This window comes from Bubalus kerabau, chromosome X (genome assembly GCF_029407905.1).
Source record: "Bubalus kerabau isolate K-KA32 ecotype Philippines breed swamp buffalo chromosome X, PCC_UOA_SB_1v2, whole genome shotgun sequence".
Classification (NCBI taxonomy): Eukaryota; Metazoa; Chordata; class Mammalia; order Artiodactyla; family Bovidae; genus Bubalus; species Bubalus kerabau.
The window spans coordinates 138,558,781-138,580,848 of NC_073647.1; the positions used below are offsets into that span (position 1 = coordinate 138,558,781).

General features: G+C 40.5%; 1 protein-coding gene across 3 annotated transcripts in view; it reads right to left on the minus strand.

The window, feature by feature from the left end:
• Nucleotides 1-22,068, minus strand: part of PDK3 (pyruvate dehydrogenase kinase 3) — an 80,478-nt gene that overhangs the window by 24,084 nt on the left and 34,326 nt on the right. For all 3 annotated transcript variants that reach the window (XM_055565575.1, XM_055565574.1, XM_055565576.1), the window contains exons 4-6: nucleotides 20,214-20,398; nucleotides 17,607-17,696; nucleotides 3,582-3,659 (exon numbers count right to left, since the gene is read on the minus strand). In XM_055565575.1, the coding sequence (XP_055421550.1) occupies nucleotides 3,582-3,659; nucleotides 17,607-17,696; nucleotides 20,214-20,398 (353 nt within the window). The remainder of the gene's footprint in view (nucleotides 1-3,581; nucleotides 3,660-17,606; nucleotides 17,697-20,213; nucleotides 20,399-22,068) is intronic.

The following is a 22,068-nucleotide window of genomic DNA, read 5'->3' on the forward strand; positions in this document are numbered from 1 at the left end:
TATTCCATTACTAAAAAATTAACCTCAACAGTGTCAACACAGCTACCGTAAGGGCTTTTTCAATTCTCGAGCAGAAGCACCTAACTAAAAATATCCACAGAAGTATCCAATATGAGGAAACTAGGCATAGGTCACAGATCCCAGGATAGATGTGTACTTTTTCTATGAACCCTCTTATAACAAAATACACATAGTATGGACAGAAATTTTTACTTTTCCAACAAAACATAAAGCTATGAATCAACCTCTTGACAAGAAAGACTAATCTAGAAAAGGTGAAAAAAATGCCAGTGTGGTAACCAGAAGTCTTATCTTTCCCAAGTCAACCTTGACTTCCAGTAGCCAGCCTTTATTACATTTCTAGCACATGCTTATGCTCTATTTGAGGACTTAGAAAATTTATCCTTCCATCTCCTCACAAGGAGAGCTCACAGCTGAGTGTCAGAGGTGAAGTGACTTGTCTCCTAAGTGTCAGGATTCAGATTTCCACCCCCTGAGCTGGCTACAAACTTCATGTCTTTCAGCCATGTTGCTTTACCATGGGAATGCAAAAAAGGGAAGTAAAAAGGTTTACTTACTTCATGTTTTGGCAGTTGCCAAAAGAGAAAGAGAACGTGGAAATGAGAAAAAGCACAGTGGGATAGCCACCTGTCTTTGGAGCAACCACATGGGTTGCTGTGGGTAACTAACCAGTAATATTTGAAACCTGATGTAAGGTAAGTAAAATTCTGTTATTTTTAATGTTTCTTGAAATGTATTACTAAAAGGAAAAAAAAAGGAAGATTACTACAGCTAGCCCCCCATATATAAAATGCTAGTGATGACTGTAAATACTGATGGTGTTCACACACTATGTTCTGCATAAGCCTATTTACTCCTTTCTCAGGGGGCTGAAATGGGCAAGGAAAAAAGTCAAATAGTCAGAAAATGAGATGACGGGTCGATCTAACAGAACTTAACAATCTCAGGTAGCAACACATTGTTCTTTGAGGGTTAATGGCAGCCTTACTCCTCTGAAGTGCAGAACAGAGGGCAGTGAGTGCCATCACTGACGTTGTTCAAGGGACCTGGTGGACCCAGCAGGGTTGGAAAATGGGAGCGTCCTGAAGAAGGTGCTATGCTAGTTCACACGGGCTCTGAAAATGAATCCACAGACTCTGGATCTGATTCTTAGCTGGGAAAGAGTCTGCTACAAAGCCGCAGTGTCTGCTTCAGGTATTCATGACCGACCTCTGACCTGCTGTCTCTATGATGAAGCTTGTGAGAGCTCAAATGCAGTTCTGAACTGCACTCGCAAAGAGCTTTGGCTTTCAAGAAACAACAAGTAGAAATCCTAACTATACTGCCCAAAGCCACAGGAAACTAGGGGCTACCTGTAACTACCAGCATTCATTTCTCTTAGTGATGGCAGAAGGGGCTTCAAAAATCACGCATAAGATGGTGCCAAAAACACTTGGAAAACTTCTCTTTTGGTGGGGTGGACTGCCCAGAGAGACAGGGAAGGAATGCGCTGACCTGACTGGCACCAGGTATCAGCAAGACCAAGCGAGTGAGGCTGGCACTCATGCCAAAGAGCAATTAATTACTACCGGTGAGTGCGAGTTTCATGTCTGACGAACAGAAATCTGGACGGTGAGGTCAGGTTCCACCTGGCCAGTAGGGAGAAATAAAGCTGCTTCTCAGAAATACTCAAGCAAAATCTACTTGGTCCTAGAGGCATATTTCGGTAAAATAGGGGTGCAACTCTTTTCAGAGAACCCAACAGACTTTTCAAGCAGCTTTGATTCTCTATCTCCCAGTAGAATATTGGGGCAGGAGTCCTGTCATGGCAGCCTGAAGTCTTCACATTCTGAACTCATTTTAAGAGAAATAGATTTTTGGAATATTTTTGAGGAAATGTGGTTTATCTTTAATGCATAGCCTAAGAACCCATACCCTAAGACTCAGTCACTCTGCTTCTAAGAATGTAACCAACAGAAATACCTCCATACATTCATATGTTTTCCCACCCACACACATACCCCTTCATGCCCCATCAGATGGAACATGGGAAAATTAGAAATCCTAGATGCCCATCCAATGGAAAAATGATTACATAAATTAAGATAATCTACACCATGGACAATCTCTAAAAGACAGAAATACATGCCAAGATCTTTAAGGTGAAGTGAAATATGTAAGTTAAAGAACATGTATGGTTTTAGACTCATTTATGTAAAAAACAAAACTGTATGGGAGACAGTAGTGGGGACTTTTACTTATTCTACATTTATGCTTGTATTATGATAAGCATGTCTCTTTCATAACTTACAATAAAAAAGTAACATGTAAATATAGTTCCATATAACTAATAGAAAAATCAGCTAAAATGCCACTATTCAGGGAGCTGCTATTTGTATTATGGTGGTAATAAATCCTTTGACATATTATCCAATGAACCTGCACAATAGCAAACTTTTATAGCCCATGTTTACAACTTTTCTCAAATATTAAATATTCTGTAAAGCATTATTCTGAATGGCTGCATAGTATTCTATCTTATGGGTATGCCAGAATTAATTTAATAACCCCTACGGTGGAAAACTTGGGTTGTTTTCTAATTTTTCTCTATAAGAAAATCACTGTGGGGTTTCCTTGGTGGCTCAGTGGTAAAGAATCCACCTGTCAATCCAAGAGACACGGGTTCGATCCCTAGTGCAGGAAGCTCCCACATGCCACGGAGCAACTAAGCCCAAGCACCGCAACTACTGAGCCTGCCCTCTAGAGCCCAAGAGCTGCAACTACCAAACCCCCCATGGCCTAGAAGCCTGTGCTCCACAAGAGAAGCCACTGCAGGAGAAGCCCACACATCACAACTAGAGACTAGCCTCCACTCACCACAACTAGAGAAATCCGGGCAGCAAAGAAGACCCAGTGCAACCATAAATAAATAAATAAAATTATTTTTTTAAACCCACTGAGATCATCATTCTTTTTTTTTTTTTTTTGATCATCATTCTTATACACAGATCTGTGCAATCTCTATGTTCTTATAATAAATTTTCTGAAGTTTATTTACTGGACCAAAGAATATAACCATTATTAATTTAATGTACTAGGCGAAGAGACAGAACACTGTTAGCCTTTTGTTAAAGAAAGGCTGTACCAATTTAAATGTACACCAGAAATATGTAAGTGTTGGGGAAAGGTATTTTTCTGGGCATCAATTCAAAGCATTAAAATGTTTTAATCACTGCCATTTTTAAAGGCAAAAATATCATTTGTTTTCCTTTGTTCTTTTTTGATTATTAAAGTTAAACACCTTCCCATTTGTTTAATGACTGTTGGCATCTGTTATTTTGAGAACTGTCTGTTTATATCTTTGTGCATCTTCTACCTTGATTACTTCTGTTCCAAAACCTGGGGGTTCTCATAGATTACTGTACAAAAACTCGTTGACCAAAGACAAAGAAAGGGTTTTAAGAACACATAAAAGATGAAAAAGCAACACAATTTGAGGATCTCAGTGAAATATAGCTCAGGTAGAGTCAGTTTTTTAGTCAGCTTATTTGTATCTGAGGTAAAAATTATTTTTCTTTTACCATTGAATTCTTCAACTTCCAGCTCTGGAGCTACCAGATAATACTGTTCACAAAGCATCTTGGCGGTTTCATATGCATCTGCAAAATGAGAAAAAGAAGTCTAGCTGATGCACTAATACTGTGGACTCAGACAGATAGGCTTAATAAACAAGGACAACGTGAATCAATTACTGCCTTTAAAAAATAGCCTTTTTGGGCTACAGAAAAGGAATTACAATAACTGAACCAAAATTCCTCTTTTAGTTTTAATGACCACAAGAATATAAATATGCTGTATTAATGACAACATGCTGCTATGCTGTGCTTAGCTGTGTCCAACTCTGTGCAACTCCATGGACTATAGCCCATCAGGCTCCTCTGTCCATGGGGATTCTCCAGGCAAGAATACTGGAGTGGATTGCCATGCTCTCCTCCAGAGGAATCTTCCCAACCCAGGGATCAAACCCAGGTCTCCCAATGACAACATAAGCCAGCTCTATACAAAACAAACTTTTAAATATTCCTGCAAGGTATTTTTCATGATAATCTATAAATTCAAAACTGAATTTCTGACCAGTCTTCAACCTGACTAAACTGTACCAAAAAGATATTTGCTGCAATTTCAAAAATAGTAATGCCAATCCTCTTAAGATCTTCCAATTCTTTGTAAGTGAAACACCAACATGTATTTTCTAAATGAACAGATTTCCATGAGCCACACAATTTAAGCTACTGGAGATACTACTCTTGCTTTAAAATGTCCTTTAAATCACATACACTTCAATAAAATATTTTTTTTATGTCCTTTAGGTAAAGGTAACAGGTTGCGCTGTGCTTAGTCACTCAGTCGTGGCCAACTGTTTGTGACCCCATGGACTATAGCCCTCCAGACTAGAATCCATGGGGATTCACCAGGCAAGAACACTGGAGTGGGTTGTCATGACCTCCTCCAGGGGATCTTCCCAACCCAGGGATCGAATCCAGGTCTCTCACATTGCAGGCGGATTCTTTACCAGCTGAGCTACCAGGGAAGCCCAGGTAACAGGTTCGGGCTGTTATTTTATCAAAATCTGAGGAGCAACAGTTTGTTTTTGAAAGAAAAAACAGACAAAGGGTTAGAAGATCAGAGCCATAAAGGTCGAATGGAAGAGAGAAATCAGGAAGTTACAACCCAAAGATGGGAACAAATTCAGAAAGCTACAGTGAATTGTTTTACATTGCATGTGTGCCTTTTCTCTTCAACTGTAAGCAATCTGAGGTCAGGGTTTGTGCCTTACACTGGTTTTGTAACTCACACAGAACTAATTCCATGACTGTTAGATAGTCAACAAATATTCCTTGACTTGATCAATTGTGGGCTTCCCTGATAGCTCAGTTGGTAAAGAATCTGCCTGCAATGCAGGAGACCTCGGTTTGATTCCTGGGTTGGGAAGATCCCCTGGAGAAGGGAAAGGCTACCCACTCAAGTATTCTGGCCTAGAGAATTCCATGGACTGTATAGTCCATGGGATCATAAAGAGTTGGACATGACTGAGTGACTTTCACTTTCACTTAATCAACTGTAAGCCTTTTGATAATTTATTTTTTTAAAAAACAGGTTTATTGAGATATAATTCTCATACAAGTTACCCACTTAAAGTGCACATACACTTCAATGATTTTTAGTTTACTTGCAAAGTTGTGCATCCATGACAGCAATTAATTTTACACTTCCAATTCCCCCAAAGGAAACTCCATAACCATGAACAGTCATTACCCCACTCCCATCCAGCCCTAGGTAATCACTAACCTACTTTTTGTCTCTACAGATTTTCCTATTCTGGACATTTCATATAAATGAAATCATAGAATATATGGCCTTTTGTGACTGTTTTCTTTCACTTAGCATAAAGTTTTCAAGAGTCACCCATGTTGGAGCATGCATCAGTAGTTAATTTCTTTTGATCACTGAATTAATATTGCATTGCGCAGATATATCACATTCTGTCTATTTATTTATCCATTGACAGACATTTGGATTGTTTCCACTGTTGGGGTATTACATGTGAACATTCACACGTGCATTCACACTGCTATGAACATTCATGTGCAAGTTATTTTGGTGAAGATTTATTTTCATTTCCCTTGGGTATATACCTAGGAGAGGAAAACTGCTTGATCACCTAGCAGCTTTATGTTTAAATGTCTGAAGAACAGTCCGAGTGTCTTCCAAAGTAAGGAGATTTTTTTTAAAGTTCCATCTTTATCATTTCTAAAGATCAGATATTCAAATTGCTTTAAAATGCTTCAAGGTCACATTTGCAATGTCCTCCACTGGCTATCAGCTCTTTGGAGACAGGCTCACATTTCTTTTCAACTCTTCACATCAGTACTGTGCATAGAGGAGCCACATTCAAGATTCAAGAAGGAAGAGGAAAAGATGGAAGGAAGGAAGCGGGGAAAATAAGCCTGACAGAAATTAAGTATATAAAAAATTGACAATGTCAACCTAAAATAATACAAAAGGTAAAATCAGGGTATGTTCAGACTGTAAGTTTTGGTTCATTTACCTCCTATTACTACTAAATTTCAATTTTGCCTAATATTTGACTTTAGAGTAAAAATTCTTACTTTATTAAACTTTTAGAATTAAACCACTATAAAGAACCACAGAAAGAGACATCAGAATCTCTTTGACAAGATGAAATAACGAGGACTAGCCAAAACAAACATAAGCTAGAGGAGAAAGAAATTTAAAAAGAGTTCATCAGTGTAAAAACAGACATTAAAGTAGGACTGGATTTAAACCTTAATGAAGAAGAAGATAATTTAGAATTATATTAAGTTCACAAGTTTTTTTCATAGGGTATAATAAAACTCATCAAATATCTCTAAAGTTCTTTTGAAATAAGCAAAGAAATCCAGACATACTTTTTGGGCTGTGGCTACACCACCAAACAATGCTACATCTCCACCTAGTGACACGACAGCACAAAGCTGACCAAGAACTTCCAACACTTAAACCAATAAGTACAAAAATCATACAGTGATGCTTCGTGATCCATATGCAACGCCAATACATCTCCACAAAACCACTCCTCCAAGTATATAACACCATAACTGTGCTTCCATTCACTACAAAACAGGAAATGAGTCCAACTCAAAACGTGCTAGCTCTTCATGACATTAGCTTGCCCAGTAGCATGAGATTATAACAGCATTATTTTTTTTTTAAAGTTTGACACAAACGTAACATGTGGAAGATGGTACAGTCCAGATAGATGCAGCCAACTTCTGAAACTCAAAGACCCACCATGATTCCTAAAACCACATGTGAACAAGCATTTCCACAAATCACAGTGCATCAGCGCTGTAATTGGGAACTGCATCATGATCCTTGAGAAACTCAAGACAAGAAGACTCACATGCACCATCAGCCAGCCAGAAGTATTTTGGGGGCAGTAATAGCAAAATCTGTATTTGCATGCATCCTTACAAATTCCCATGGCTCTCTTAAATAGAACAACCCTGCCCATATGAAAATTCTCCAGGTTCAATCAATTATAATGATGAGAGACGTTCTTTCTGGTCAGATGGGGAACTAGTGCCCTAGAGGGGTCCCCAAAACTGCATGTGCAGAATTCATTAGCAAGTTCACAGGTAAAATGAACGCCTGGAGATTCTGATGCAGCAGCTCTGTGTAGCCTAGGAATCTGTGGTTTAAAACAATAAAAAAACTTATTCAGCAAGTAATTCTGAAAAGAGAAGCTAGATTTGGGGACTACTGGCCGAGAAAGTCAATGCTAGGTCATGCTAATTCTGTCACTGTCACTCGTAGGATATGAGTGATCATGGGCGCTGGCAACTATGACAGCATATATATACTCAAATAGGACACTTCTGTTCAGGTAAAATAACATAAAAATAAAAAAGTTTTTAAAAATCACCAACATTACAACCAAACTTCAACTACTGGCTTAAAAATTCATTTCCTTTATATCTAGAATAAAATGCAAGTTCTACTAATAAGCTTTCTAATAAAACTTTTATATTTCTTAAATAGAAACCAAAACCCTAAAATACAGTAATTTATCAAATTACTTTTATCTGTGATATATTGAGTTGGCTAAAAAGTTCTTCTGAGCTTTTCGTACCATCTTGCAATAATACCCAAATGAACAAATGGCCAACCCAATATTTGAGCCACCAATCTTTTTTTTCCTTTACTTTTTATTATTTAAAAAAATTTCAATCTTTTTAAGATGTTTTTTCTTTACCATCAATCTTTAAAAGGAAGTATTAGGAAATGATTATTACTGCCACTGAACATGTCATTTTCATTAAGAACCTGTTTCAAGAGAAATAGAGTACTGATGATAAAGTAACTAACAAAACTGCAGTTGTAGCACAGTTCTACTTCCCCAAGGAAGAGTACCCTAAACGTAAACACACAGATTAAAATAAAAAAAGACTGAGTCATTAAGAGTAGAGGGAAGGTTCACATAGCAACAAGCACAACAGATCTACTATAGCCAGGAATCCTGCATTAGATGTTAAGAAAAGCACAAAGGAATATTTAATACTGTATGGATGTTATGTTATTCAGTTCAGTCACTCAGTCATGTCCGACTCTCTGTGAACCCATGAACTGCAGCACGCCAGGCCTCCCTGTCCATCACCAACTCCCGGAGTCCACCCAAACCCATGTCCATTGAGTCGGTGATGCCATCCAACCAACTCATCCTCTGTCATCCCCTTCTCCTCCTGCCCTCAATCTTTCCCAGCATCAGGGTCTTTTCAAATGAGTCAGCTCTTCCCATCAGGTGGCCAAAGTATTGGAGTTTCAGCTTCAACATGAGTCCTTCCAATGAATATACAGAACTGGTCTCCTTTAGGATGGACTGGTTGGATCTCCTTGCAGTCCAAGGGACTCTCAAGAGTCTCCTCCAACACCACAGTTCAAAAGCATCAGTTCTTTGGCACTCAGCTCTCTTCACAGTCCAACTCTCACATCCATACATGACTACTGGAAAAACCATAGCCTCAACTAGATGGACCTTTGTTGACAAAGTAATATCTCTGCTTTTTAATATGCTGTCTAGGTTGGTCATAACTTTCCTTCCAAGGAGTAAGCGTCTTTTAATTTCATGGCTGCAATCACCATTTGCAGTGATTTTGGAGCCCCAAAAAATAAAGTCTGACACTGTTTCCACTGTTTCCCCATCTATTTGCCATAAAGCGATGGGACTGGATGCCATGATCTTGGTTTCTGAATGTTGAGCTTTAAGCCAACTTTTTCACTCTCCACTTTCACTTTCATTAACAGGCTCTTTAGTTCTTGTTCACTTTCTGCCATAAGGGTGGTGTCATCTGCATATCTGAGGTTATTGATATTTCTCCAGGCAATCTTGATTCCAGCTTGTGCTTGCTCCAGTCCAGCGTTTCTCATGATGTATTCTGTATATAAGTTAAATAAGCAGGGTGACAATATATAGCCTTGACGTACTCCTTTTCCTATTTGGAACCAGTCTGTTGTTCAATGTCCAGTTCTAACTGTTGCTTCCTGACCTGCATATAGGTTTCTCAAGAGGCAGGTCAGGTGGTCTGGTATGCCCATCTCTTTCAGAATTTCCCACAGTTTATTGTAATCCATATAGTCAAAGGTTTTGGCGTAATAAATAAAGCAGAAATAGATGTTTTTCTGGGACTCTTTTGCTTTTTTGATGATCCAGTGGATGTTGGCAATTTGATCTCTGGTTCCTCTGCCTTTTCTAACTCCAGCTTGAATATCTGGAAGCTCTTGACTGACATACTGTTGAAGCCTGGTTTGGATAATTTTGAGCATTACTTTACTAGCGTGTGAGATGAGTGCAATTGTATGGTAGTTTGAACATTCTTTAGCATTGCCTTTCTTAGGGACTGAAATGAAACCTGACCTTTTCCAGTTTTGTGGCCACTGCTGAGTTTTCCAAACTTGCTGTCATACTGAGTGCACCACCTTCACAGCATCATCTTTTAGGATTTGAAATAGCTCAACTGGAATTCCATCACCTCCACTAGCTTTGTTTGTAGTGATGCTTCCTAGGGCCCATTTGACTTCACATTCCAGGATGTCTGGCTCCAGGTGAGTGTGAGTGATCACACCATCATGATTATCTGGGTCATGAAGATCTTTTTGGTAATGTTATGTTATTAGATGTTATCATTAGAAGACTTTCCTATTCAAAATTCACCAGAGAACCCTGCTATCCATATTAGTCTCTATCCCAAACACGTGCCATTGTTTGTTTACAAATATCAGAGTCTGGACAAGGATGAATCTGAGTGAATGCTGAAAAAACAAACAAAAAGGATACCGAAAATCATAAAGCTCATGCTTAAGAAGCACTACCCAAACAAGGTAAATTCATATGACCACAAAGCATTACACAGTCACAGGTATGCTTCTTTTAAGACAAGCTGAAGTCAATTCTCACAAGGTTTATCTATCATCATCTACCCAAAACCCATCCTGAGAGGAGAGAATCAGGGTTTTGTTTTAAGTGCAAGAACCTCTGCCATTGCCCAAAACACAGCCAACTGGAGAAGTGAGGAAAGAACATCTAACACAAGAGCAACCAATCCACAGGCTGATCAGACGCATAAGCGTCCTGGGCAAAGAGAGAGGCTGAGTTGATGAAATTCATCTTCTACGCCTTCAGGATGGAGACAGGCAGGCAGGGCAGAAGACAAAAGGATACATGGAGAGTTATGATGAGTAGAAAGAAGGCCTGGAGTGCCTGTTCTCACCCTTAACAAGCTGCTCTAAAAGGTCTGCTTGTCTATAGACAAGACAGTGGGGCGGGCGGCCATGACTTGACCAGTTCAGTCACTCAGTTGTGTCTGACTCTGCGACCCCATGGACTGCAGTATGCCAGGCTTCCCAGTCCATCACCAACTCCTGGAGCCTGCTCAAACTCATGTCCATTGAGTTGGTGATGCCATCCAACCATCTCATCTGTCATCCCCTTCTCCCCTTCTCCTCCTGCCTCTTTCCCAGCATCAGGATCTTTTCCAATGAGTCAGTTCTTCGCATCAGGTGGCCAAAGTATTGGAGTTTCAGCTTCAGCATTGGTCCTTCCAACGAATATTCAGGACTGACTTCCTTTAGGACTGACCAGTTTGATCTCCCAGTCCAAGGGACTCTCAAGAGTCTTGAGAGTGACTTGACCAACCCACTTACTAAGATACATAGGAAAAAACCCTGCTTTCTGCTGCCCAGTTGCAATCTCTATAGCTCCGACTGGAATGTGTTTCTTGCCCTAGGATTACCATGGGACCTACTAGGTTCTCTGAATACATCTGTCTCCTGAGTTAGCGGGAGTGGGTCTCTCTTACTCATCACCTGAAGAGCCTGAAGTGAGAGCACAAGACATTATTTCTGACCAGAATAATGACATGCTCTCCAGATTCCATCTGTGTGCTATTAGGCTAAGCTGAGCAATAACAGCATTTAGGAACATCACAGGTGAGCTAACGTTGCTGTGAGAGCTGACTTTTGTACCAAGTACTTCAGTCTGTACCTTTAAAATGATCTTACCATAGGATTCTCCATTTTGTTTCGCAGTTTCTTACAAAGAAAGGAGGGAAAACAGTCACAATGGAAGGCACCTCCCAGAGGATAATGGGAACTGCTCTACAACGCTAATTCTAGCATTCACTGCCAGGAGGCTGTAATTTGCAGATGTGTAAAGGTAGATATTAATGTGCTAAATAAGCAGCAAGGAGGCATGCTTCAGTGTGCTGCACATTCAATTACTGTGATGCAGGATGCACCCCACTCTAACACATTTATACAACTGTCTAGTCAAAAATAAAAATATTGTCCCTACCTTTCTACATAAAAGTTTCCTAGAGTCTGTCTCAAGAGATCTAAGTATGGGATCACTGTTAGTTCCTTCAGGCTTCCTAAGGCTATAAAACACACATGCGCATGTGCATACCCATGTATAGGCACATGTGTGTACATGCGCACGCGCCCGCGTGCACACACACACACAGGTCATTTGGTGCTGACATCTGACTATGCTTACACCACGCAGGACCTTCACAGCTGAGAAAATCAACAGCTGAGCTGTCATTAGCACTTAGAACCCCTATACCCTCTACCTCAAGCTTCCTAAAACAAAAGGAAAGGAAAAAAATATGAGAGACAGAGATGCTGAGTTAGAAGATTAACTGAGAAATCTCAGAAGCTAAGAGGAGAAGGGGAAAAACCAGTGAAAACAATACTGTCTTCAAAAAAGGAAGGCAGTGGGAAGACATCACTAAGAGTTGTGGATGCTGACACGCATCTCTTCCTCTTCTGACGGTACTGGGGGGGATTGGGAAGAAGAGCTGGAGAGGCCTGGAGCCTTGAGGACTCTGCCTGCTGCCCCTGGGGCACCTGGCAGTGGAGGCTCCAGTGTCTTTTTACTAGAAGACATGGAAGAACTTCTAGGCCTTCTGGGAGCCAGTGCTCTCTGCCTTGTTGATTCTTTCTCAGACTTATTTTGAACCAGAAAGAGCTTCTGCTTGGGAATCCAGACACTCCAAGAATTAAGAATGGGGTCCACAGGGCATGAAACAGAAAGCTGCCTATTAAAATGTGCTTTGTCCACAAGGAAGAAAGAGACTTTCATGTTTCCTGCTAGGCTGTCCAGCCAATTCTGCCATGGCAGGAAAGGCAACTGATTTAAGACTAGTGCCTCGCTGAGGAATAAGGATTATATGTACCTGGCTGGGAAAACCAACTGAATATAAAGGTTATGAGTAGAGAAGATCAGATACTGAATTCATCCAGGAAGGTGGTGTGTGGTGGGCACTGGAGATGGGGAAACACACACGTACTACGGATTTCATAGAGATGCACGTTATTCCCAGTTGCACACCGATCTCTAAAGTGGGTATGAATTCAAATGTAGAAAACAATGTTCTCACTGGGTTATGAAGACAGGTGATTTTTATTCTCTTCCATCTTTTCCCACATTTTCTCAGTTTTCTTCAGTGAGCACTTTTTATGCTTAGATAGCATCACCAACTTAATGCACATGAATCTGAGCAAACTCCAGGAGATAATAAAGGACAGAGGAGCCTGGTGTGCTGCAGTTCATGGGGGTCACAAAGAGTCAGACACGACTTAGGGACTCAACAACAACAATATGGTATTAGTCCTCTTAACTGACCAAACTGGGAACAGGAGTTGGATGATTGACAAAAAAGTTGCATAGTAAGAAACCATAAAATATGACTACAACTGTAAATATTAACCTAAAACACACAAATGAATACACAGTTTATTCCTCTACCAATATTCTCATGTAAGGCCAAAGCCCCTCCTTTGAATAGGGGTTCCAGGTCATATTTTTTAGATAAACAATACTGCACACAGACAGCTATGAATTCCAATTTCTATTTCTTTAAAGTGCACTAAAGATACTTGTCAAGCAATCTGAGTGCACATTCCTGCTCATATTTTTACTCACCGCTGGAAGGCAATGGCACCCCACTCCAGTACTCTTGCTTGGAAAATCCCATGGACGAAGGAGCCTGGTAGGTTGCAGTCCATGGGGTCGCTGAGAGTCGGACACGACTAAGCGACTTCACTTTCACTTCCATGCATTGGAGAAGGAAATGGCAACCCACTCCAGTGTTCTTGCCTGGAGAATCCCAGGGACAGGGGAGCCTGGTGGGCTGCTGTCTATGGGGTCGCACAGAGTTGGACACGACTGAAGTGACTTAGCAGCAGCAGCAGCAGCCCTGTCACCTAATAGTTACCTTGTTCCCAGTTACTTCATTACATTTTTAGGAAACTTTTTTTATCCAGCCTTTCCAGAGCATTCAACCTGATTTTTATGGAAATCAGTTTCTTTTCTGTACTCACATTTCTTCAGTTTACATAACATATAAATAAATTATGTATGTTTATACATATTCATGTGGTATAACTTACACCAACAGTTTGAAGACAAGTGACCCTTAGTTAACACAGGCCTCCCCAAGTGGAAGAAGCACCACTGCATTCTAGAAAGTATGTCCAAGCCAAGCATCCTCAGTGTGCTGTGGTGCGATTTATGATTTATGAAGGTGGCAGAGAGCTGATGGTGTGGAAGTTGCTTCAAAGGTTCATGCACTTTCAGAATCTAAAACCAGCCCCCACTGTTGTCTTCCTCAAGGAAAGAGGTTATTAAGAAATGAAAAACAAGGTTTGAAAGAAGTGGTGGGGAGTGGGAAGCAGGGCAGTCCTTGCCCCGCCCCTCCTGAGTGTGAGGCGTAGCCATGCATTGGGGGAGGCGGCAGAGGGGCATGGGGGTAAGCTTTGCCTTTTAGTTGTGCCAGACAAGCAGTAGGAATGATTCCATGAGAGGATGGATGGAATAACCTGTGTTCACCCTAAAAGGTGGGTTTGCTGAGTACAAAGTCAAAAAGGGCAGGAGAAGGAGTGAAGATAAAGTTGTGAGTGAGCCCAGAATGAGGGAGGGAGCCATCTGGCCCAGGTCAAAGCCTCGACTGAAAAGGCCCAGGAAAGCAGGAGACACAAACTTCTAGGTTTTTTCTTTCAAATACTGATCCAACTGTCTTGCACATAATCCTCGGCTAGTGTTTGGTACAAAACTTCTGTCCCTGAGAAAAGTGATGCAAGCATGAATGAGAGTTAATTCCAGCCGTTTAGGAATTTACACCCCCGTTAGAGCTTCCCTTGTGGCTCTGCTGGTAAAGAATCCACCTGCAATGCAGGAGACCTGGGTTCAATCCCCGGGTTGGGAAGATCTCCTAGAGAAGGAAAAGGCTACCCACTCCAGTATTCTGGCCTGGAGAATTCCATGGACCGTTTAGGCCACGGGGTCGCAAATAGTCGGACATGACTAAGCAACTTTCACTTTAGAGACACCAACAGCAGCATCGCTACAAATGACGCCAAGCCCAGGCAGGATTCAGTAAGAGCGGCACAGACAATAAGGGCTGCAAACACCGGCCCTTGCTCTCCACCAGCGTGCACCGCCTCCTCTGACTCACGGGACAGCAGCGCTAAGGACTGCCGAGAATGCCCATTAGTTCTCTACTTACACTGACTCATGGCTACGACCTCTCTAAAAATGAGCGAGAGGCTTTTTGTGGAGAAACACTGAGATGATAAAAAAAGGAGTGTATTTTTACAGCTTTATCATGAAGAACTGCAAACACAGACATAAGCACAGAGCACAGTGTCAAGAATCCTTGTGTGCTCATCACAAGACTCAACACTTCCCAACACAGCCCAGTCTTTCTCACTGCCCACTCTCTAGAGTCAATCCCACATGGCATTTTGTATCAAGTGTGGTATCTCAAAGAACCTCTCTTGAAGCTAAGGATGCCTTTAAAACGAACATAACCACAATGCAAATATCACACCTACAAAATTAATAATGTTTCTTGGACATCTGGGCTTCCCTAAAGGCTCAGCTGGTAAAGAATCTGCCTGCAATGCAGGAGACCTGGGTTCGATCCCTGGGTTGGGAAGATACCCTGGAGAAGGGAATTGCTACCCACTCCAGTGGGTATCATCAAATATTCAATTGTTTTATCAATGTCCTAAATGATTTTAAATATTTTATAATTTACACCTGAATATTCATTAGAAGGACTGATGCTGAAGCTGAAGCTCCAATAACTTTGGCCACCTGATGTGAAGAGCTGACTTGCTGGGAAAGATTGAAGGCAGGAGGAGAAGGGGACGACAGAGGATGAGATGGTTGGATGCCATCACTGACTCAATGGACATGAGTTTGAGCAAACTCCCAGAGATGGTGAAGGACAGGGAAGCCTGGCATGCTGCGGTCCATGGGGTCGCAAAGAATCAGACAAGACTTAGTGACTCAACAACAATTTATGCCAGAAACAAACACAAAGGCACCAACTTATTACACAATCAATGGTATAAGTGAGAAGGCACATGACTCGTGGGATTGCCCCAGGATACTCATGGACTTGTCTACCTCCAGCCCTTGTTGGGTGCTTGTCCTGCTTCAGGAGCTCTATTTATGTCAACTCATTGAACCCTAGGATACAGGTGAATTGCCAAGAGTACTATTTTATTGATGAAGAAACGGAGGCCCAAAGATGTTATATAACATGTCCAAGGTCACCTAGCTCATCTAAATGTCTATCAGCTGATGAACAGATAAAACAAAATGCAGTCTATTCACACAATGGAATAGTATTGGACCATAAAAAGAAATAAAGTACCAATTTATGTTACAACATGGATGACACTTGAAAACATTACACTAAGTGAAAGAAACCAATCACAAAAGACCACATACTGTATCACTTCATTTACATGAAATGTCCAGACCTGGAATATCTGTAGAGACAGAAAGTAAACTAGTGGTTGCCTAGGGCTGGGGAGAGGGGTAGTGGGGAGTGACTGCTAATGAGCATGGGGTTTTCTCTGTGGGGTGATGAAACACTTCTAAAATTGGATTATGGTGACAGCTGCGCAACTCTGTGAACAACTAGAAATCCCTGAATTGTACATTTTAAATGAGTGAATTGGATGGTATGTGAATTGTACTGCAATAAAGCCTTTTTTTTTTTAAAGTAAATTACCAGAGGTTGGACATCTCTGAAGCCAAGGAGTATTTATTGACCATGTACACAGGCATATACTAAGTTCTAGGTGAGTTGCAATGTAAGTATAAGACAAAAACCCTGACTTCAAATTGCTGGCAGTTCAAGAGAAAAGGCCTCTATGCAATGTATCAATATTATAATGCCCTTTTGTTTTATGGATATGTGTCTTGTCCATAAGACACATGTGGCAGTCAACTAGGTGAACCAGGTTTTCTAGATCATAAAAGCTACTGGGCCAGGGCCAGGTGAACATACAAGCCCTGGTCAGACGGATCCTGCTTCCCTCCGCTGCCAGGGGCCTGCAGAGGGTTATCTTGTGAGAGAGAAACCTACAGGTATCTTCGGGAGCTGAAGCCGAACCTATTCACTTATAACTGGAGTAATGTGAGTACATGTTTTCTAACTAAACAGAAGCCAAGGCAGTCTGACAAGCCTTGGCTGAGCTAAGGCCACCAGGGGGATACCCAGGTTAACCAAATATTAGTAACACAGGTTTTCCTTAGCTTCAGCGGCTGAAGATCTGGTCTGTTTCCCAAAAGGGAGGCTGCCGACATTGGGTCCCCTCCCTTGGCCCTCTAAGCTTCGATGGCAAGGGTCACTTCACTTTAGGCCGGCTTGAGAGCTTTGCCAAAGAGACCAAGCCCTGCTCTACCTGTTCTCACCTAGCTACACAATCCAGACAAAGGAACAGCAAGAGAGATCCTGATGACGATCTGGGAGAGCGATGGTCATGACAGGGTAAGATGTGGGTTTAGAAGAAGGCTGCAGGAGACACGATCCAGGAAAGGGGACAGTCTCAGAATGTGAAGCTGCGCAGGGTAACCATAACACCAAAAAAAAAAAACTGGAGAGGGCCAGGAACCCGCTCAAAGATTTACAACCAGGAAGGCTTTTTGGAGCTAGCATTTACCTTAAGTGAAAATTGAGGAAAATGCTGTTCTAATGGACTCTGTTGTACCCTGAGGCTAATGGAACAGAGCCCAGCTCAACGTCCAGTGAACCCATGAGCACAAATGCCTCATAGAACCTACAACCTGGAGGGCATGTCGGCAAGATGTCTACTTTTTAACCAATGTGTGAATTCAGCTGAATTTTACAACAAGGGTTTATATTCTCAAATTTTCAGACAGTGGTGGCAATCAAAACTTAGACTCTTACTTAAACTCATAAATATTTACTATTTAGCTAGAACTACAAGAAAAACCCTGGTCCGTGAAGTAGAAAATCCCATTTTGAGCATCACGAACTATGCATCATTGCCTGAGCTGCCAAGAAAGAACAGATCATATTTGGATCATGCAGCTTGGGCCCACAGTGGTCTGATGAACCAGCAAACAGTTCAATGCCATAACCCTACGGCCAAGCTGCCTCAACAAAACTGCATCCCTAATGCATCCCAACGAAACAAAATCTCTAACATGACACTGGCCTCCTTACCTTTCACAACATCAGCAACGTTGCAGGTGGGATCAATACTTCCGATGTGTTTTGGATGCACAGGATTGGTGTCACCGCCAAACAGAAGTGCTAAACACACCCAAGAGAAAAGGGAGAGGATTAAAAACACACCCGGCTAGGATGGTCAGGCAGAGGAATTCAGGGCTTTTAAGTTTTGAAACGATCCTCTCATTGTGAAAGCTGTTTTAGCAGCCACAGTGACTTAGAGTAACAGAATCCACTCACCTGGTTGGCGATCGGTTATCATACAGTGGAGGACCTGCCATGCCGTGAGACCTGCCACGTGCAGTTAGGAGGTCCTAAAGCAGCAACATGAAGCACGGATCCAACCTGCTCTCCCTGACCCAATGTGATCTGGTTGAAAAACTGCTTCCTTTCATCTTGAGTCAAGTTAACCCACCTTCTCAGCAATATCCTAGACAGTTATTCCAACATTCACTAAATATTTACAAAATAGTCTGCAGCGTTAGGCTAGGCTTACAAAGGGTCTTTTACCATGAACACTTCAAATGCCTCGATCATAGAAGTTACTTTCACCATACTACACTATTTGTGCAAGCATTTTTAAGAGAACACTCAACTACTTTCATAATATACAAGGTTGGCAAAATTTTACTTCTGAAAAAAACCCAAGTTGTGGTACATATATACAATGGAATGGAATATTACTCAGCCATAAAAAGGAATGAATTTGAGTCAGTTCTAGTAAGGTGGATGAGCCTAGAGTCTCTTATACAGAGTGAAATAAGTCAGAAAGAGAAAAAAAAAGTATCAGATATTAACGCATATATATGGATTCTACAAAAATGGTACTGATGAACCTATCTGAAGGTCAGGAATAGAGATGGAGATGCGAGAACAGACTTATGAACACAGCAGGGAAGGAAAGGGTGGGACAATTAAAGACAGTAGCACTGACATATACACACAAAGTGAAGTCGCTCAGTCGTATACAACTCTTTGCGACCCCATGGACTGTAGCCTACCAGGCTTCTCCATCCATGGGATTTCCCAGGCAAGAGTACTGGAGTGGGTTGCCATTTCCTTCTCCAGGAGATCTTCCCGACCCAGGGATTGAACCCTGGTCTCCTGCATTGTAAGCAGACGCTTTACCGTCTGAGCCACCAGGGAAGTCCATTACACACAACCACGTGTAAAACAGACAGCTAGTGGGAAGTTGCTATATGACACAGGGAGCTCAACCTAGTGCTCTGTGACAACCTAGAAGGCTGGGATGGGGTGGGAGGGAGGTTCAAGAGGGAGGACAATTTATACAATTGTATACTTTATAATTATAAAATATGCATAATTTTGGATGATTCATGTTGTTGTATGGCAGAAACCAACACAATATTGTAAATCAATTATCCCCCAATTAAAAATAATTTTTTTAAAAAGCCAAAAGGAGACCCCTTCAAAGAAAAAAGCAATCTGAATGCAAATGTTTATATGTGTGACTATTTTTAAGTCAAACAAGAAATGGGAAATAACTTAGACTCTACGAAAGGAAAATGCTTAAATAAAATAGGTGAAGGTTTTAATTATGAAAGAGGACAAACATGGGCATTAGGCCAATATGTAAAGTGCCAATTGATTAAGTGGAAGAAAAACAAGAGATGCGCAAGTTTAATGATCGAAAAACATGTACATGGTTTAATGATCGAAAACCATTGGACACACATATTCAGGTCAGAAAGAAAATGCAGTTATCTAGGTAGTTTAATTCAATAGTATTGGGGTTCTTTTTTTTTTTCTTTTAAATTTCCTGTAAATTGCCAAACATTTACATTTTCAACAGACATACATTTAGAACAAACCCACATTTAACAGCTGCATAACATTTGTTTATCCAAATAAAGTAATATTACTAAAATAAAGATGCTCTGTCCATTTTCTAACTCAACAAAGAGGATGAATTCAACTCTAGACACTAGATGCTTTTTCATAAAAATTATGAAATTGGACACAGAGACACGCTGAAAATGAGTTTAAAAGTTTTTGTGGAGAGAATTTTAGTTATTCTTTTCTTATCTGCTTATCAGCCTAGAGAGGAGAGTAAAACTCTCAATACAAGATTAGGGTTTGACAATTCCACGTAATCTGATTTCACTGATCACTGTGAAATGTAAGATCAATTGCTCATTTTGCCAACATGCCAATTCAATATTCTCAGTATGATTATCTCAGGTTTGTTTTTAAAACCAAAAAAGGAAACCATGTGCCATCCTGGATAAAGATTAGAACTGACTCTAGAGACACTGGAAGTATTCAGAGATGAACACCAGGCTGCCAGGTGCCTGTCAGATACTATGCCCCACCAGGAACATAACAGCAGAGGCTTAAAAGGCAGGCAGTGGTCCTGTCTGTAATATGAGTATCCAAAAAGCCTTTCAAGGATTTCCTTTAACTGAGAGTTCTAAAGATTAGCTTTTTCATAGATAAAACTCACTTAGGAAAAACTGACCTAGAAGTAAAATTTCTAGACAAAAATGCAGATCAGTAATTGAAAGTGAAGCAATAGGAAAACATTTGGGTGAAATCACTCTGATTATCTTTTCAATACTGGACCAAGAAAACCCAACTTACTGTGCTGGTTAATAAGCATGCGGAAAGAGATGCGGTTGGTATAAAATCGGTCCAGAAAATACTGGATGTTACTGCTAATGAATGGATCAAACCCAAACTTCTCCTTGTACTCGATCACTCCTTGGGCCATTGTAGGAACCACATCATTGTGTCTATTTCTGACTTTAATTAGGACTTGTAGAAAGCTGCATGGGAAGGAAACAAAAAAAGTGGTCAGTCTTTATGTTTCATGGACTAATGCACAAATTTCCCAGCTTTATTTTGGAACTATTTACCTGCTGGTATTTTTATAGGCAGAACCATCATTATCATCATAGGCTACAAGGAAGTACTCACAAGAAACTAAAGGATTACCCAGTTTTTGCTTGAAACTTTCTATAGAAAGTCTTCCTTCGGAAATAGCTCTTAAATAAAGAAACAGAATGCTCAAATACCTTTTTAGGAATCCACTGACTTTCTAGATAAATGATTACATATGAAACAGACCCTATAAATGTTTGCTGAATACACAACTGCAGAATTTATTGATGTTTCTTCTGACAACATGAAGACAATACCAAAAATCTCCAAGGATTTATGATGGACTCTTAAAAAGATAGCTTCCATGAAGAAATAAATGGTGTCAAACTGTTTAAAAGCAAAATTTTGAAGCAAATTTCTCACAGCAGTACAATAGTGATGGAACACAGACAGAACAAAGGTGATTAAGACAAACCTATTCAAATATTTGGGTACATTATTGTAAAGGTGTAGAGGGAAAACTATATTGGAATGGTAACTAAGAACAGAAAGGCAAGTCAATGGAACCAAATAAAAACCTTGGAACCAGAATCAAGGATGAATGAGAAGGTGTGTGTAAAAATTCAGCAATACTGATGATGAAGAGACAGTGTAAGTCAGTAGGGAAACAAATTAGTTGGGATAGCTGACTAACAATGTAAGTCATGCTCCAATTTTAAACCTTATGCCCAAAAATGGATTAAAAAACTTAAATGTAAAAGGGTGAAATTGTAGAAAAGAAAGAAGAAAATCAGGTGAGTAAGTATATAACCTTGGGAGTAAGGAAGACTGTTCTAAGCCTAATACCAAAGGCAGAAACCATGAAGAAACAAATCATAGGACTGTCTAGGATCTCGGCAATTTTATAAGGACACAAGAAGAGTTAAATCTGAGAAATATATATTCACAAGAGTTACTATTCTTAGTAAAGGAAAAGATGAACACACCCTAACAGAAAACTAGGCAAGGGGCCTGGTATCAATAGAAAATGTACCAGAGGGCATGCAAATGCCAATAACTTTACCTTCGAAATAATAAAAGAAAAGCAAATTAAAACAATGCAACACTATGCTTACTGGACTGGCAAAGAATAACCACTGCTGGCTAGAGAGTGGGCACGTAGCTGATGAATTTCTAGGGGCAACTGAGCAGCCTGTATCAAAAGCCCAAACAAAGTTATTCCACTCCCAGGAACTGACTCTAGGAAAAGAACTGGAGAAGGTCAACAACCGTATTTCAGAGCTGTTCTTTAGAGCACTACTTAGGGTAGCAAGAAGACCACAAACTATTCTAAACCCAGTAACAGGAGATCAAGTCATCTGACTTATCTACAGGCGGACCACTATGAAATTACTAACAGTGGTGTAGACCTATAATACTGACACTGTTATTTTTGTAAAAAACAAAACAAAACATTCTGTACATATAGAAACATGTACGCCAAGTTAAAAGTATGGATGGAAGGAAAATGTTAACAGTAATTTAATTTCCCAGTAATGGAAATTTGGAGTGACTACCTGCATAGTCTTATGTTTCTCAATGATGAAACTCTTCTGTAATAAATACATATGTACAG